The 19,255-nt window shown below is 43.5% G+C and overlaps 1 protein-coding gene across 2 annotated transcripts in view; it reads left to right on the forward strand.

Moving 5' to 3' along the window:
- Positions 1 to 17,522, forward strand: part of LHX1 (LIM homeobox 1) — a 35,527-nt gene extending 18,005 nt beyond the window's left edge. The window contains exons 2-6 of one of the 2 annotated variants that reach the window (XM_038376192.2): positions 3,029 to 4,197; positions 7,645 to 7,871; positions 9,468 to 9,745; positions 13,192 to 13,357; positions 15,734 to 17,522. In XM_038376192.2, the coding sequence (XP_038232120.1) occupies positions 4,028 to 4,197; positions 7,645 to 7,871; positions 9,468 to 9,745; positions 13,192 to 13,357; positions 15,734 to 16,113 (1,221 nt within the window). In that variant the 5' untranslated portion in view covers positions 3,029 to 4,027 and the 3' untranslated portion in view covers positions 16,114 to 17,522. Of the gene's footprint in view, positions 1 to 3,028; positions 4,198 to 7,644; positions 7,872 to 9,467; positions 9,746 to 13,191; positions 13,358 to 15,733 lie in introns of those variants that run through there. The other variant, XM_038376194.2, reaches the window with a different exon arrangement.
- Positions 17,523 to 19,255: the final 1,733 nt, after the last annotated feature.

A 19,255-nucleotide genomic window follows, 5' to 3' on the forward strand; every position in this document is an offset into this window, starting at 1 on the left:
TGCAGGGGCTTCTTTTTAAGGTCCATTTCAGCAAGGGTCCCTGGTTACCTTTCCCCATGACAAACTCTTCGGAGGCGGAGTTTCTACCACCGCTGTGTGTATATATACACGTATAATCTCTCTCTATTTCTCACCAGATGCTTTCGCTAACGCCTTAAAAAACACGCACACCATGGAAAGATGATGTGCATAAGATGCTCATCTTCTCTCTCTTATTCATCCCTGACCAACACATGTCACTTGGGGGCCTGGCAGTCAAAGGGAAGAGGTCCCTTGATAGCAGAGTACAGCTGTCGCCTTATAGGGTGTATAGGACCATGGCCATCCCAGACATCCCTTCCCTCTGTTTTACATGAGAAGAAGCCCATATGCAGGGCGAAAAGGGGGTTGAGGATGTGGAAAGGGAGGGGCGGGGGCTTGGTGGATGGATGTATTGATTCCAGGGTTTAACGTTTTACCAATAAACTCGGAGAGGATGGAAACCAACAGCTCAGGGAGGGCGTCTGGGAGAGAGGGGCCGGGAGCTTTGGGCCCCATCCGGCAGACACGGGTGTGTGTTTCTGTGTGTGTCTGGCCAACTGAGCCGTGCCTGGCTTTAAAGCTCCAACGCTGGCAAGGGAGGAGTCGGAGTCGGAGTGGGGTGGAGGGGTCTTCAGTTTGCAGTCCAAGCGCTGGGTCCTTGGGCTGCAGCCGGAGCTGAGAAATGGAACAGCTGCCTGGGTTTAGACAAATAAATAAAGACGGGAAACCAGTATCGAAAAGGGGCTTTGTGCCTGCCTGGATCTCTTTGAGAGCCGCCCTTTATATACCTACTGGCGCAAACTCCGAACTTCGTCTCCAGTGGTTTTCCCCTCAGGCTTTATTCGGTTTGTGTAGCTTAAACCAGAACGTTATCCCAACTGTTTGCTTCTCGGTGTGAACGTCCAATAGGCTTCAGTCATCCGAAGGGGAACAGAGTGGAATTCGCTGCTGGGCGACAGGATGAGCAGAATTGGGGTTGATTTTTTTTTTAATGATGAGGGAAAAATTGATATGAACTAAACTGAAGTGAGGCGAGTTAGGAATATGATGAAACCGTAACGTAGTTTTGCGAAAGGGAAGTCTTAGCCCCGATTTTAGTCCACTTTGATTCGAAGGGACAGCAGCTGAGCTAGAAGGGGATGAATCCGAGTGCTGAACTACAAATCGATCCGAAGTTAAAGTTGGAGGGTCCTCTTCGGATGCGTTTTACCATAAATTGCCTTCCTGCAAATAACCCATATTTTTAAAACTTCCCTAAACGGAATGATGAACTATTAGAATTATTTTCAAGGAGAAAACAGCTAGGTTTGTTTTAAATGGTTTTCTCCAGCTTTTAAACCGTTAACGTTTTAAAGAAAATAAAGCGATCGCCTTTCTTAGCTAATTAACATTCAGTCAAAACTATTAGTTAGCAAGAAAAGAATTAAGAAGGGGAGGAGACTTTATTACAGAAATGTATTTGGGAATCCGAGCAGGATACATTATAATAAAATTTATATTAGAAGAATTTTTTTTCTTCTAGGGGGCAGTTTTTCAATCATCAACAAGTTCAAACCTTCATCAACTGCATGGTAAATCTTTCTCAAGACTTTACACATCAATTTCCAAATGAAGGCCATTTCTGACACAGTTGCCATATATTTACATTATCCCCATACAATAGTATCTCACAAGACAAACGTAAATGCAAATCCCAAAGAGAAATTAAATATTTTCCTAACTGATCAGTCATTAACCAAATCCCTTTAAGGTAACATCGAATTAATTTTTATTTGCAAAGAGGTTCATTAAATAAACTGCGTTTATCATTTGATTCGAATTTTATAATACAAATGCTGGCAAAATAATCATTTCGGAGTATCCCAACATAAATATTAAAGAACATGAATAAATACATATACTCTGTTGAAAACCAGAAAAATATTAATTTATTATCGGATCTAAGGTATATGAGTTCTCTGACCAGGTTTAAGCTGTCTGAAAACTCATAAAGCTCTATCTAGAAATTAAAGGGCACCTTAGTTCTTGTCCCCCCAAAAGTTCATACAAAATATCTTTTTCTCTAGCAGAATGGAGTGTTCCATAAAGCCAATAAACAATATGATGTGGCTCAGACAGCAGGAAAGTTTTCACACTTTTCTTTTTCCTTTCCCAAAAGATGGGTCTTCGGGTTTTTTTTTCTGATCGTAAATAAAGCAAAATCTTCTAAACTGTGTTTACTCAAAGGCAATTACCGTCTGCTGTGTAAAAACTCAACCTTGCTCTTCTGAAAACTGTCTTCCATTTATTAGCCCCTAAACTTTCTTCTCTTTACATGTCTTGTAAAGATTACTAATTTCTCCTTCTTTGAGTCAGTAAAATTATTAGCAAAGGTCATTACATTAAATCAGGACACTTGGCTGTAACCTCCTATCCATAAAGATGCTCTGCTCAACAACAACCATAACAAGACCCCAATATTTAAATTATATTTATACCGGCATAGTTCTCCTCTTGAGCTAGAAAAAAATATATATATTACCTACCAGTCAGTTTTATCACTCTCTCTGTGTGTCTCTCTGCTGGGTACACCTTGTGAGCTATTGCGCATAAACCACTACCGCCACTCCTGCTCCTTAGCCGTCTCTTCCCCCAAAGTGCACTTCAGGTACCTTACCAAATAATCATTAAAAAAAAAAAAGAAAATGTGGCCTTACCTAACAATTTTGACAATGGGTCGCTTCCTCTTATTCTCTATAAATGGGTCTTACTGTAGCATCCCAGCTTGGGAAGGATGCTTAATGGGTTGCTGAGGTGGGAGGAGGGCAGCGGGACGGTGATTGGCTGGCGGCGGCCGTGACGTGGGAGATCGGTGCATAAGGCTCCGGCTCCTAAGCGGCCGCGAACATGCAGTCCGGCGAGAAGCTGCCTGGAGGTGGGATCGGAGCCGCGCAGAGAGCGACACGCACACGCCAGACGGGAGAGAGGGAGGCTCGTCTTTTTACAGACCTTTCTTTTTCTTAACCAGAGCCTCCGGCCCTGCAGACCCTCCTCTTCTTCCTCCGGTTGGAACATCTTGCCTAGCGCCGCGCAGAAGACTTTCAAGAGAGCAAAAGAAAAGCAAAACAAACAAACCAAAACAAAAACAAAAAAAAAAAAACAAAAAAAAAACAAAAAACCAAACCAACCAGCAACAACAACAACAAAACTAACCCACCACCGCCACCACAACAAAAAGCATGCAATGCAATGTTGTCTCTGCATGGACAAGGCTAGGAGTTTTGACTAGTGGACTAGACAAATAAACAGGGGTAGGTAAAACTGTCTTGCTGAAATATACAAGGGGGCGTTTGAACTTGTGTCAAAGAAGACTGTAGCCACATCAAGCGAGAGGAGATACATCTGGCTGATTTATAGTATGAAAATATATCTATCTATATAACAACAAGCATCTCCCCCCCTCCCTCCCTCTCCAGGGCGGCATCCATGACAGATTAGGGCAATGAGACTAGGTTAGGATCCAAAGCTCCTTTTGATTATTATAATTTTATTTTTTTGTTCCTTCTTTTTGATTTGTCGTTGGGAAAAGCAGATGCACTTTGACTCCTGACTGCTCTACCTCAGACCTGAGAAAACTCATCGCATTTGTTTTTTAATTATTATTATTATTATTTTGATGCGCTGTTGATCTGTGTTATTGTTGGTTTTTTATTATTGTTATTATTATTATTATTATTATTACTATTTTATTGGCCGGGATTCTGCTGTTGTATTGAAAAGCTGGGCCGTGGGTGTTTTTGTTTTTGTTTCTTTTCTTTGGGGATTTGTGTACCCCTGCTAGGACATTTGAAAGAAGATTTTCTCCCTCCCTTCCCCCCTTTCGTTTCCCCCCTTTTCTCCTCCAAGGCTTTTAAAACATATACAAAAACCGACGCTGGTGTAATCTCTTCTTTTTTTAATTTTTTTTTTTTTTTTTTGCTTGACATCTGGGAGCCAACCCCCCCCACTCTCAAAATAACCAAAGACAATGGTGCACTGTGCCGGCTGCAAACGGCCAATCTTGGACCGGTTTTTGTTGAATGTACTGGACAGGGCTTGGCATGTGAAGTGTGTTCAGTGCTGTGAATGTAAATGCAATTTGACAGAGAAATGCTTTTCCAGAGAAGGCAAGCTTTACTGCAAAAACGACTTCTTTCGGTAAGTACCGGACTCCCCCGCCGGAAGCCGTGGCTCACAATTCTCCTTTTTAACCTATTTTTTTAATAGGAGCGATGCTTTTTTTATTATTATTATTATTATTTTTGTATTCCCCATCCTGGGCCTCTCCCCAGCGCGCACACACATATCCTTCAGCTCTCTTGCTCAAGGTGATGTCGTGGGAAGGGTGCAAAAGGAGGGAGGGCCTTTGGGTTTGTTGCAATGTTACCCGGAGAGGGCGGGCATGAGTTTGCCTTGGCAAAGGGGAAATGTCCGAGGAAGAGGAGGGGAGAAAGTCGGCTGGGGTCACCTCTTCGGCTGTCCAGCGCCCCGGGGAGCGGAGAGGTTATCGCGGATCGTTGGCGTGTGTCCGACAAGGGCCGGGCCTGTGGGCGCAGAGCCGGGGGAAAACTTCCGTTCCAAAGTTCGCTTTGAACTAGTGACTTCTTGGGTGCGCCTTAAAAGACCTGAGTCCTGAGAGAGACCCCCTCCCTTGTATGTACCCCCGATCCCCCTCTCCTCCCCCAAAAAATATAAGTAGGAGAAACGATCCGGCTGAGGTTTCTTTAGGGGAAAGTGCCGTCTCTTTCTGTGCCCATTTCAAAGGCGGGGGCTGGTGAGAGTGGCAGGGACTAGAACTGGCTTCTTCCTCTGGGAAAACAAACAAACACCCCAGTCTCCAGCGTGTAATGCCAGCCCAGGGGGTGCAGAGACTGGTCTGGTTTAAATCAGCCACCAAAGGACGAGTCTCTGCCGCAAGCCGGGTGCTCACCTCCCTCGGTTACACTTCAGAGAGAATTATAGGGTTTAGAAGACCTAACCTCCCCGCCCCCCTGCAGTTTCATAACATTTTACAACTTCCCGGAGAATCTGTTGTTTATTTGGGGGGAAAGGGAGGTAATTCGTATTATTTAGTCTACGTGCAAACGTTGGAATCACCAGACTATATTGTATTGTGATCCTAGACCCAACTGGAACGATTATCCAATGAAACATCCTCCCCCATCTTTAAAACAAATCTAAGAATTGCGTAGCCCCCATCTATTTAACAATATTTCCCTGCGGCTTACGAGGGGCATTAAAATGATCGTTGGCCAGAGGTTTACATCGTTATCCTTAAAATAAGATCATGTACGTGATCTCTCCCTTGCCCTACGTTGCCAGTCTTGGGGTGAAATCCTGTCCCTAGGGAAATCAATGGGAGTTTGCCGTTGAGTTCTTTGGAGCACTGGGTGTTGAAAGGCCCAGATAAAATGCAGTTTTCGCTGCTGCCAGGCAAAGTGCAAGTCTTTTTAAAAAGTCCCTAAAATACGGAGGAGACAAGAATCTTTCCCACGTTTTTCCCCGCCAACTGAAGTGCATTATATTGACCAATAGCTAATATCACAAGTGCAATTATTTGTATATTTGAGAGACTTTTTAAAAACAAATCACACTCTCTTCGGCTTGATTTAACTTTGATAATAAGAGGAAAAGGCAGCGCTCTGCTTTGGGAGTAGGATGCCCTCCTTATCAGTGAGCATGTTGCTTAAAAGATATTACAGGAGAAATGTAGTATCCGCCTTGATTACGATTTTTTTTTAACAGCCACGCGATCTACGCCCCTTAAAAGTTTGTCTGGAGAACCTTGTGCCCCTGTTTGCAGCCCCTGTGTATTCAGAATTGATAATTCAATAGGAAATAACACATTTGCTATCTGAAGCTCTCGGGCAAAGCTAGAACTGGGGAAGTCGGTGTGGAGGCTGCCGCGTTAAAGCTGTCTGCGGTTTTTAGTAAATATGTGATAACTGGATTTGAATAATAAACGTGTTTCTCCAAGAGGAAGCTGCCTGTATACAAACAAATCCCCCTCTTACCCCACCCCCGACGCAGCCGATGCAACAATCCACATCCCATCCTGTATCCCTGTCAGAAAAATACTTCACAACCACCTCCCTTCCCCACCCCCACCCCCTCCAGCATCCACGGCTCTGGGTTGAGAGCACCCCTCAAAACCGAGGTGATTATAGTGGATCCAGCTGCCACGCTGCAGAGAAGCAAAACCAGGCTTTCAACTTCCCGGGTCTTGCCTGGGACGGTCCACACGGACTGATCGGCGAGATAGAGCCCGGACCACGGAAATTGACTCGCTCCGCAAAATTGGAGTCTCTTGCAAAAATCTCCTAATTCTTGAAATTGTCCTTGGGGTCTCCCCCCCCCTTGTAAATTGTCCCCTCTATGGAAATGGAAAGGCCGGATCTCTCTCCCTTTGCGGAGAGCGTGTTCCTGGCTCTCACCCAAACCTCTCGAGTAAATTTCCTTCCTTGTCTTGCTTATGTGTTATGATATTAAATTGTATTTATTGATTTCAGTATACAGAACCACAGAGGCTCTGGTTTATACTCCTTTGCATTCTCCTTTTTCCTCTGCCATTTCCGCATTGCCAAGGGATATTCAGCTAAGGCGGCTTTCCTTTAAAAAAATGGTTTAAAGTCCTCAAACCGAGGAAAGTGCAAATATTTGTCAGATCCGTGCTGCAGAACGTAGGTCCCAACCACAGACTACGGGCTGCAGATATTTCTCGGGGTCTGTGTTCTATTCAGTTAAAAACCCAGAGGAAGATTTATAGACCCCTGCTTTTAAAATTTTAAATGGTCCTACGTGTATAAATGCTCATAGACAGGCCTGTAGGGCAAATGGCAACATTTATCACAAGTACATGGAAATAGGTTGTTTTAAAACAAGCATTATATTTTCATCTGTACCAGGAGTTCAGGTGTATTGCAAAAGGCTAATATTGTATAACCAGGCTCAAATATATGAACCGGGTGTCTTTCCCCTCCTTCCCCCGAAGTTTTTAAGTGGTGACCGATCAAATGCAAGCACTGGCCTTCCAATGTGCCAAGCAATCCCACAGTCTTTATAGATCCAGTCCCTTCATCCAGGGCGCACACACACAATGCAAGGCCCTTGACAAATTGATAATATATAAGAAATTCTGCTTAATGTTTATTAGAGCGTCGTTAATCAATGTGTCAAGGTTTAAAGGGGAAACTCTCCACAACCAGCTCCAATGTTTTAATTAATCTTCCAGCAATATATCCTCTTCCCAGATCACTTCTTTTTAACACATAATTCAGTATAGAGATACAATATATATACAATGGAGGAAATTTTTCTGCATGGATCAACACTGCACTTTTATAGGAAAAAATGCTTTTTTAAAATGTTCGTTGAAGGCAATTTGGGGCGGCTGGGGTTATTCACTTATACAAGTTTAGAAGCTTTAACGAAATGTGGCCCTATTTCTTATTTCCTTTCCCCCTGAATAAAAAGAAAAACTTTAATTTAGAAATACTGCTAGTACAGTATTTATTTTTGAAATACTGCTAGTACTAGACTCCTTCGGGTCACCCATATGACGCGCTGATCCTGGTGTTTGTTCTTCCACCCTTTCTCCCTTGCCAGGTGTTTTGGGACCAAGTGTGCTGGCTGTTCCCAGGGGATCTCCCCCAGCGACTTGGTCAGGAGGGCGAGGAGCAAAGTGTTCCACTTGAACTGTTTTACTTGTATGATGTGTAACAAACAGCTCTCCACCGGCGAGGAGCTCTATATTATCGACGAGAACAAGTTTGTCTGCAAAGAAGATTACCTAAATAACAGCAATACTGCCAAAGAGAACAGCCTGCACTCAGGTGAGGAGACCTTTGCCAGTCACTCTCCAGCCAGGCTACCAGCTGCCTGGCCAAAGTCTAAAATACAGCTTGGGTCTGCAAAGAGGGATGTCTGGCACTCGGGGCCTGATCCAAAGCCCACTGAGAGCTCCCGTTGATTTCAGAGGGCATTGGATCTGTGTGTGTGTGTGTGTGTGCACACGTACACATATACACACCATAGTATTTTAATCAATCTGAAGATTCCAGGGGACCTCTCTCTTATCCCTCTTTGTGTAAGGAAGGTTCTACAAAATTGCTTGCTTGCTTGCTTGCTTTCCCTTGTTGTTTATATATATAGATACAGATATAGATATAGATATGCAAGTAAAGATTTTGGGCCACCCCTTGGCGAACTCAACTTTCCCATCTTATAATAGAAGCTAAATTGGGAGCAGGAAACCTTCCTGATTTGCAGATACGTTGATAACTCAATCACTTGGGTGCAGCTCTGAAATGCAACATATGCACATTGCAAGGGGAAGAAGATCAGTAGTCATTTACTGTTTTTAATTGTATACTTACATTTAATTTTTGAATGGTACCTTTTTGCCATCAGAAATGATTGTCGGGTGCAGGCTGATAGTGCATTATAAACACAAATATTTATTCAGACTATACATAGCCGGTTTTGTTTCCGTTTGTAATAACATGGGAGCCTTCTGTGTGTGGGATCTTGGGTGAGAGAAGTCTGCCCCTTTACATTCCGACTTTATAACCAGTCTCCCACGCTAGTGTCGCACGCCCTATCACGTCTGATTAAATAGAAAAGGAGAACGTGATTGATGCCACTGGGCAATATTTTCAGAGCATGAATTTTGACTCCTACAGGAACGATTCTTGAGCAGTCTGTGAGGAACAGGGCAAACTATTTCAGGCAGTGTTATTACCCAGCAACTGCAGTGCCCACTTGCAATGTGATACACGGTATATTGTACGGGTGGAATTTTGCAACTGTTGCATTTGGAGCCCTATAAGTAGAATCGTGGCAGAGGAATAGAGGCGAGGCCTTGCAAGATATTGAGTGCTGCTTTGCAGAAACCAATACTAAATATCAATTAGATAAACATTTGCAGCTGTGAAAGGTAGATTTAAAAGTTGAAATGTATTTTATTTTTATTTAATCCTACCGGCATCCAATGCTCTGAAATACAATTAATTCATTTTTGACACCGAGGTAGGTTTTTAAAAAAGCTTTAGACAAGGTCAGATGAGTTGATTATAGTGGTCTCTTCTGGCCTTCAAAATCTCTGGATGTTGCATTTAAATTCATGCTAATTTTTATGGGGAGTGGGTTATGATATTCAAGTTTCCAGTAAAAACAAGTGCCCTAGGAAAGATCAGAGAAACACATGCACTTCCCCAAGCTGTAGGGACAGTGGGGGGGCTGGGGGAGCGGAAAGGGGGCTCGAGCTGGGGGAAAGTTCTGAAGGTTTTCAAGGGGCGTGTGAAGCTGTCTCACCTTCACAGGCCTGTGTTACAGCGCGTGCGATGTGTGGGGCTAGGGTGAAGGCAATGCTCAGCACAGCCGATGTGAGTGTGATTCCCCCCACCCCCACCCCTTTTCCTTTTGCCTAGCCACTACCGGCAGTGACCCCAGTCTGTCTCCGGATTCCCAAGATCCTTCCCAAGACGACGCGAAAGACTCGGAGAGTGCAAACGTGTCAGACAAGGAAGCTGGCAGCAACGAGAATGATGATCAGAACCTGGGGGCCAAGAGAAGGGGTCCCCGCACCACTATCAAAGCCAAACAACTAGAGACACTGAAAGCAGCCTTCGCAGCTACCCCCAAACCCACCAGGCACATCAGGGAACAGCTGGCCCAAGAAACCGGGCTCAACATGCGAGTCATACAGGTACCAAAATCCAGTCCCAGCCTCAGCTACCTTGGGGCCAGTTTGTGCGTAAAGCTCGCTTGCTAACATTGTGTTTGGGAGGAGGGTTTTCCAGTCGGTTAATCGCCCCAGCCAAAGCCCACTGAAAGGTTCCTGCTGACTTTGAGTCAGGCCCCATGTGGGGGTCTCCAAACAAACCTCCAAAATACAATTCGGGTGCTTTAAAAGTTAAACTTTCAGTGATGCACTTTCCAGCTCCGCACCATCTCAATGCAAGGGGAGAGAAGGGACTGACTTGCCAAGTGAGTTAAAGAGTCGGGACTTATAATAATGCCTCCCCTGAGTAGCAAAAAGCCTCCAGAGGGGCAAGATACCCAGACCCCTGCTCACGCTGCGCAGTCCTTACTCCGTCCGCTGAAATCAACGGGGCCGCTTCTGGAGCAAATCTAGTGTGAGAATCTAGCCCCTAGCGACTCTGTGCACAGAATTGCAGGAGACCTATTTATCCCTCCCATAGCCATGATAATAAAGAGAAAAAGAAAGCAAAGGCTTGTGTGTTTAGGGTACTGGTCAGTTTCCAAAACAAAAGAAAAAACAAGGGAAATCAGCGTTCTAGTTGGGCATTTATATATATAACTGCAATATAAGTTTTTGATCCTAATGTATAGAAACAGCTGCTTTATGTGGTCAGAGCCTGGTGTTTATTGAACTCCCTCCTCTGGGGCTGGGTTGAGAGATCCCTGCGAGGGTTAAAACCTTTCATGCATTTTGTATCCACCTTTCATTTGGCTGCTGACATATACAGGAAACGTATAAAGCTTTGACTTTGTTCCAAAAAGGACCAGCAGCGTATGTACCGGGAAGGCACATACAAAAAGTATAAAACGGGGAAGCACCCAGAGGAAGTCTTTCTGCAGGAAAACAGAGAAAAGAGGGAAAGGAAAACGTACTGTAAGCCCGGGAGAAACGGCCAGGAAGAAATGAAGGAAAGGGAGTTGTACAGACTATATTGTAATATTGACAGCGTGGCCTTGAGCAGAGCAAATAATCCAGCCCAAATTTAAGGGGGACCCGCTGGTTTTCAAGATGAACAGGTCGAGGAATATTTAGCCTTATTCCTTCCAAGTTTTCTTTTCTTTTTTAAACAAACCTACCATTTCCAGAGCTACCTTTATGGCGGACCCTCTCAAACTGAAGAGAAACGTGAACTGCCATCGCTGCTAGAAATAGTCGGAGCCTTTCCTAGCCAGGTCCCGTTCCTGCGGTGACCCAGGCACGTTACACGGGATCCATCCTGCAGCTTCGCCCGGGCAAGACTCCCGCAACCCTCAAGGGAAGTTTTGCCTGCGTGAAAACTGCAGAGCTTTGACTCCTAACGCCGGGCCCAGACTTTATTTAACAAAAAACGGGCAACCCGGCTTCTTGCAGAAAGTGCTAAAGAAGCTGCGAATGGTATCGAAGTTAATAACCATAAATGTGAGGGGTTAATGGATAAATAAGAATGACAATGCGCTGGAATTATTAAAAGGTTTATAAACCCGCAGCGCTGGGGGTAATGGGGGGTTAAAGGACCATTAAGGCGAGGTTAGATTGGAGAGTCTCAGTGTGAGGATAATTAGGAGTAATCTTGTCAGGGTAATAAGAATTAACTCAATCATTCTTGACCTGCAGTTGGAGTGCTATAAGCAAAGAACCAAGGGCCTGATTTGAAATGTTCAATTCAACACTGATTGTACATTTGAGGACAGTTTAATATATATATAGACACGAATATATGTGTCTACACACAGAGAGCTGTGCGTGCATATGTTAATTAGCTTATTTGTAGATGTATACATGCATATATATATATATATATATATATATATATATATATATATGAATAAAGGGTGTATCTGTGTACATTGTGTGTGTGTGTGTGTGTGTGTGTATATATAATTGTGTGAATTCATATACACACAATATACACTCTACATATGCATATACACAATAATGTGTATATATATACATTCAATGCTATATGTACGTATGTGTAAATATAATGTGTGTCTGTGCGTATACAGATGGAGGTTTGTGTAAACCGAGTTTGATTGTTCATGGGAAATATATCTGCCATGTTGTTAAAATTGAAACAACAAACAACCTGATCTTCAGTGACTTTTGCCTGAATACAAGTGACAGGATTGAGCCCCGCTGTCCGCTGTTTTTCCCTTAAAAGAAACGTAACCTCCGCCTTTGTTTTCCCAGAGCAGGGTTTTGCTCACTTTAGCCCTGCCGGCCCAGTATGTGAGAGCGCGGAAGTTAATTAGTGACCCAAGGAGTTAAGGCGCTGAGGACTTGGTTTTGTTTTTATTTAAAAGAAAAGCGCAACTATTTATTTAAAATCCATTCTTAGAATCCGTCTCCGGGGACACAAGATTTTTATTTTTATTTTTTTTAATCTAGCCCAAGCACTTGGAGAAATTGCTCCTTGGGATTCCGAGAGGTTTTCATTTATTTATTTATTTGTAGCCTTCCCAGGAAATTTTCTAGGCGGTCCTGTATTTATTTTGAGAATGAAATCCATCCCCAGCGGACCCGGCCCCGCGCTAAAGCCACATCTCCCATTGTTGCCTGGTCTGGAACTCCCCCTCTCGCATGGGCTGTTACAAAGCGGGTGTCAGTTCATTGTATTTTGGGTGTTGAAAATTCAAGTCAGCAAAGATGAGGCTTTCCCAGGGGTGGGGGCCAGAAAGCCCCTAAAAATCCGTTGCTGTCTGGAGCCTGTCTCCAGTGATATACAGGCTGTCACCGGCGTCCAGATGGGTTCACGCACTTCGCTATTCATCAGCCTCCTCTCCTACCCCGGGGGCTCTGCGGAGGGTCCTGGGGGGAAGAGGTGCTGGCTCCTAATTCGGTTGCACCCCGGGACGGAGCCAGGCTTGACACCGGAGCGGAATGCGGGCAGAAGGAGCAAACAAACACGAGAACAAACCCTGGGAAAGTGGGGGCTGAGCCGCCCAGAGGGAGTCAAAATCCTGCTTCCCTTTTCATAGACTAAAGAGACAGTTCCTGGCTGGGGGGGAGTTTGAACCCTGGATAAAAATCTTCCCCTTGGTGAAGGGCTGAGAGTGCCGGGTCCCGGGGTCTGTTCTGGGGGGAGAGGGTAAAATATCTATCTGTGCCTCTGCCTTGGTGTGTCTGGGTTTTACGCAGGGCTGCATCTGTCTAAGTAAGGGCAGCCCGTGTGCCCGCGGGCAGAGGGTTGCAAGAGGGGCCGCGTAGGGGCGCGGCCCTTCTGTGGGTGCGCGCACACGACCCTGGCTCTGTGTGGACGCAGCTAGGTGCCGGGTGGCTGGAGAGTCGGAGCGGCCGCCCCGCTGGCAGGGCACGCTGCGGGCTCAGCTTGCATGGGGGCAGGGGGGCTCAGCCCGGCCCAGGCGGCAGCTGCGGCTCTTTCATCTCTCCCGTCTCCTTGCCGCTCCCAGGTGTGGTTCCAGAACCGGCGCTCCAAGGAGAGGCGCATGAAACAGCTGAGCGCGCTGGGGGCCCGCCGGCACGCCTTCTTCCGCAGCCCCCGCAGGATGAGGCCGCTGGTGGACCGGCTGGAGCCCGGGGAGCTCATCCCCAACGGGCCCTTCTCTTTCTACGGAGGTGGGTGAGAGCGCCGGGCAGAGAGGCGCCGCAGGTGAAGAGAAACAAAGGTCAGGCCAAGGGCCCCAGCCCCAACAGCTGGCACGGCTGGAAGGGGAAGAAATTTCTCCTAAGGGGGATCCCCCCAACAACAAACCCAGCACAATAGCAGCTCCCCCCCCCCGGAACAGCGACAGGCAGGGGACGCTCCACACCCCCACCGCACCCCGCAGCTGCGCAGCATAGAAGCAAAAGATTTTTCTCTCCCTTTTACATTGGGGGGAGGTTTCAGTACGTGGGACAGGTGGGCAGATAAGTAGCTCCCATCAGGGAAGCACTAACCCGCTGGAGGGACACACAACCCCGAAGGAGAGAATTTCAAAAGACAGGAAGGAAAGCTGCTGAAAATGTCACCCCTCAATTGAGAATGGCCCCTGCTTTCATTCGATGTTTTTTAGTAGTGGGGGGGGGGGTTTCTCTCTGCCTGGGCTTTGGGTATTCTTCTTATGGGAGGTTTCAGAGTAGCAGCTGTGTTAGTCTGTATTCGCAAAAAGAAAAGGAGTACTTGTGGCACCTTAGTCTCTAAGGTGCCACAAGTACTCCTTTTCTTCTTATGGGAGGTTTCTCTCCTTCAGGCCTGTTTTCATTTCCAGAAATCTTGCATAAATAATTGAGCACTCTGTGAATATTTATGGACTCCCTGCTTTCTAGAGCCAAGTTGAAATCTATTGGCAAAGTTTGGGGGAGGGCTTATTGGAGTGTGTTGCATGTTAGGAAGGGGAGGGGAAAGCATAGAAGGTCTAACATTTCTGGTTGGTGGAGGACTTATTTCCCAGATCCCTGTAAATACAAAAGAGGGACTGATTATCAACCTCTGACTGCCACTAATGAATCACTAAAAGAAAAGGAGTACTTGTGGCACCTTAGAGACTAACAAATTTATTAGAGCATAAGCTTTCGTGAGCTACAACTCACTTCATTGGATGCATTACTGGAAATAAAGATCTGAAGAGGGAAAGGGAAAAGCTACCTCTCTCTTCCTTGTCTTGACTGGTCCTTGGCTCTTCCTGAGATTCGTATGATTATAAATTAGCTACTTTAGATAGAATGTGTAGAAAGCCTTCCATTTCCACTCCAGCTGGAATTAGTGTGCAAAAGGGTGGTGAGGGAAATAAACACTTTAGCCTCGCAAAACCAGTCTGGGGAAGGGGGAAATGAAGGGAACATGAGGGCACAAAAATGAAGAATGCAATCTAATGTAGTGAGCCAGAGCCTGTGTAGTCCCATCCTGCAGTCAGCTGAAAATGGGCTCTGTGTAGAAATAAACTCTTTGATCCGTGGCATTTTCCTGAAGTGAGACTAAGGACCGGGCATAAAACAACAGAATCCGCCTGTATTGTTTTCAGAAACCTTTTAAAAGAACAGCCATCTGGTTAATTCCACAGTCATTCACTGTTCATCCTTTCCCTTTTTGTTTTTATTTAAATCGGTGAAGTTTCCCCTACATTCCTTGGCCTAAGTAATTTGAGGTGGTGTGAAAGCTCCACCGTGAACAGGGCTGAGGGACGTTTCAGTAGATCAAATGACAGACATTTAGGAAAGGTGCTATATTTGTTCTTTGGGCCATGATCAACTGGGATGGGTCCCTCCGGCTAAAACAATTTGAACCAAGTCTTTCCAATGGACCAAGATGCAGAATACCATATCCGCTAAGCAGTATTGGCTTTTAAATTGAGTGCATTTATTTTTCTTTGTTTTATCAAAATGGTGACTTTTTTAGAGAAAGGAGGATGGAATTCCTTTGCAGACTTGCCAAAATTTGAAAAATGAAGCAGATCCCTGCTTGGGCAAAGTACATAATACCAGTGCACCTTAAAAAAAACAAAATTCTTTTACTTACTGTGAGCTCTTTGGAGCAGGTGAGGTACTCTGTGTGTTTTAAGATGGTACAGCAGCTAGCCCGGTTGGGTGCTGGGGAATGAAATACACTAACAGGCCAACCTCTCCCTGAAGCTAAGCACCTGAACCTACATTCAGGGCCAGATTTTTCTAAGTGTTTAGCACCTCTCTAGGCACCTGAGTGAAGTGGCCAGATTGGCAAAAGTGTTCTGCCCCCAGCTCCCATTGGGCTCAACTGGGAAGTAAGGGCTACTGGGTGCCAAGCTACTTTATTTCGGTGTCTACCTGGGTGCTGAGCCTTTAGGCTTTGCTTAGGTGCCTAACTGAGGGCCTGGTTCAAAGCCCAAGGAGCTCAATGGAAACACTCCTGTTGATTTTAATTAGCTTTGGACCAGGTTAAGGTACCTAGTTTGCCTTTAGGCTATCTAGTTCTTTTATTGTTTTAAACTTGGTTCCTTTGCATTATTCTCCCTCTCTCTCTCTCTCTTTGTCTGGTAGATTATCAGAGTGAGTATTATGGCCCTGGAAGCAATTATGATTTCTTCCCACAAGGACCCCCTTCATCTCAAGCTCAGACTCCAGTCGATCTCCCCTTTGTGCCCTCTTCTGGGCCATCAGGAACTCCTCTGGGTGGAATGGATCACCCATTACCCGGACACCACCCTTCCAGTGAGGCTCAGCGCTTCACTGACATAATGTCGCATCCACCTGGAGACTCACCCAGCCCTGAGCCCAACCTGCCAGGTTCTTTGCATTCCATGTCTGCAGAAGTTTTTGGTCCAAGTCCTCCGTTTTCTTCAATATCCGTCAACGGTGGTGCTAATTATGGCAATCACTTGTCACATCCACCAGAAATGAATGAAGCCGCTGTGTGGTAGCTTTAAAACAAACTGGGTCTAAGTAAGTGATGATCTTCTAGTCTGCTTATGTTATGGTGTACAGAAATGAATAAATATAACATCTGTCTTGCCCTAAGACAATTTTACTTTGGGAATGAACTGAATCCAAATCACTCCAAGGCAAGCTTTGCTATAGACCGGGACAATCTTCATAATATGGTTGTAACAAACAAACAAAAAAGGGACATTTTTTGGTACCATTGAAAAGACACTGGTGAAACTGTACAGTAAAGTGCTGCCCTGCTATAGGATGGCATAGGTTGAATACCCTGTTGGATGTCACCCTAAGAGCCACAATCCTTAGGAGCTTTTCGTTTAAAAAACAAAAAGAACAAAAGAAAGGTCAAAGAAGGGGGGGGGGATGGGAAGTGTGAAGAGTGCTAGTATTCCTGGTTAAGGATAGTTCTGGCATTATGAATTTGTTTGTTAATTTTGTCTCTCAGAAAGTTCAACAACAACAAACTCTTTTTAGCTTCAGAAACGTGAGCCTGCTGACTATCAGGTGGGACTTTTTGTTTTTTAATTATTTTGCCAAAATAACAAATACTAAATGTAAAGCCCTCAGCATCAACTCTTCTACCTTCACAAAGCTACATACACAAAAAAATCCTCATAATAACCAAGGTCGCCAACCAGACCTCTAACTAAAAATGACTTGAAACAAACAAATAAAAAAAGTATTCTACCTTCACAAAAAAAAAAAAAACCTAAACAAAAGACTCTACTGACCTAAAAACAGTCAACTGTTTACGTAGAATGTTAAATTCAGGAGTTCAATGTTTTACTAATAAATCCTGTTTTAGAACCTCTTGTTCAAAAGCAAAATATTTTGAGCAACCAACCAAAATATATCACTTTCTTTTCTGTAGATGTTATATGACAGATTGCAGGGCTTGTGGTTCACTGTGCTCGTTGTAAAAGGTGTTGTTTACAGAAGGCAAAGAAGAAGAAGAAAAAAACACATGAAAACCAGACAGTTGCCAAATAAAGTAATTATATAGCACAAATACTGTAAGGTGCTTTGCACCAGCAACCTGAGCAAGTGTTTTTTTTTTTAATTTAAAGTGTTACAAGGTTAAACAAACAAACATCTTTGCTAATTTTTAGTCCTGTTGAACATTCATGGAATTGTTAATATGACTTATATAGACCCACACAGGTTTTATTTTTGTGTCTTTAAAAGAAAAGTCCAAAATATTTAAATTTTATGGTCAAATATGCAGTCAACAGCTGCTACTTTTTTCTTTATATATTAAATTTCTCATATGTCTTTTATTGTTCTAATAAACCTAAGCTTGTGTGACCTCCAGTGCATATTAGACCATTCACTGTATGAAAGAAAACATGTTGGATAAAATTTGTGAGTTTTTAATAAAATTAGAAAATCTGATGTTTAGATAACTTGTGTTTCATTTGATGTTTTAAATAATTTTAAATGGGTCCTCTGAATATAATAGTCCTGAAAAGATACATCCACTCTGCTCATATTATATATCTATTTTGCTTTGGTAGAAGTCTAAATCCTGTTGCCAATGAACAGGATGTTATCTGTAGTTTCATCCTCTCTTTGCACCTTAATTGATACAGTGCAAAAATATGTTAATCTTTTAATTAAATTACAGAATTGGAAACGTATCAAATTGTTTAACATATTAGTTCATTCTAGGTCTATGGTAAGATACAAAATGTGTCCAAGATGTTAATTTTTATGCATATACAAAACTGTATTGTGAATATGTCAAAACCCTGTAAATATATGGTTTAGGGTTGATCCATTTTTAGCTCAATTTATTTTCCATCGGAAATCCTGCTTTCTAATTTGGTGGTCTGAAACACAACATAAACTGAGTGTACAGCAAAAAATGACGATAATTTTAATTCCCTTTTCAGAGCTAATATAAAGTTCATTGTTTTATAGAGTTTGGTATGTTAGAAGTTGCACTGAATACATATTGCCCCTAAAATTTTGAAAAGTTACAGATATAATATTTCAGTTGTAAATTATTACATTGTCTCAGACTACACCCCTTACTGAGGCAAAAAGACTATTGATGGCTGAATAAGGAGTACAAGGTTGGGTCTAGGTTTGATAAGTCACATAGTTAAAATGCTTTCTAAGTGCTCATGTAGTAGGGAGATGGGAGTGGAATTATATATTTTCTCCATTCCTGAGTTTGGCTGTTTCTCTTTTGTTTTAAGTAGGCCCAGAAATTTTGCTCTTACCTACGGACTCCTGTATCCCCAGCTTTGTAGTCTTGATTATTTATCTCTTTGTGGTGAGGGAAAAATCAGAATGCTTTAAAATTGTATGGTATGTAATTTTTTATTGGTGGTTTCACATTTTGTTGATGAACACCTAGGCTTATAGAGCCAGCAGAGGGGGCATTTAGTTTAAGCAATACTTCAATTTAAACACAGAATGTCTTATAAATATAAACGATCTGCAAGGGATCTGTTAGCATTCTTTTTTTTAAAATCATGCTTTATTAAATGCAGGGGAGACTTTTTAAACTCATGGGCTCTGTGTGTAACTCATTTCTTTATCTGTTTTTTTTTTATATAAGGTGCTTCTGATTTTTTGGTCCATTTTGTATTTATATAATGAAACCATGGGAGATCTATTTGTTACATATTTTGATTTAACTGGACTGATGCTCTTTATATATACTACCATTTGCTATTAGGGGACTGCTCTACACTGCTGTTTTATTGTTGAGTCAGTTATTTTATATGAAGAATTTCACCAATCAGGCATAATCCATAGAATTTGTCCCAAGTGTTTCCCCCCCTTTCTTTCTTGGAGTGAGTTACTTGTCCAGTGTATTAAGTATTTTTTTTTATTTTTATGTAGCACACAGGTAGAAATGTGATTTAACTCAGATTTAGGTCATACTGGGTCACAGGAAAGCCTGCGTTTACTGGACCCAATCCTGCAGTCCTTATTTCAGACAAAGATGCCACTCGAATCAGCAGAAGTTTTGTCTGACTATGGGCCCTATCCACAAGGCTGTGAGAACTCTGGCTCTGATCCATCAAAGCACTTTAGCACATGCTTAATTTTAAGCACTTGAGTAGTCCCGGGCATAAAGTTAAGGACACACCTAAGCGCTTTGTTGGATCG

Source organism: Dermochelys coriacea, chromosome 17, assembly GCF_009764565.3.
Source record: "Dermochelys coriacea isolate rDerCor1 chromosome 17, rDerCor1.pri.v4, whole genome shotgun sequence".
Classification (NCBI taxonomy): domain Eukaryota; kingdom Metazoa; phylum Chordata; order Testudines; family Dermochelyidae; genus Dermochelys; species Dermochelys coriacea.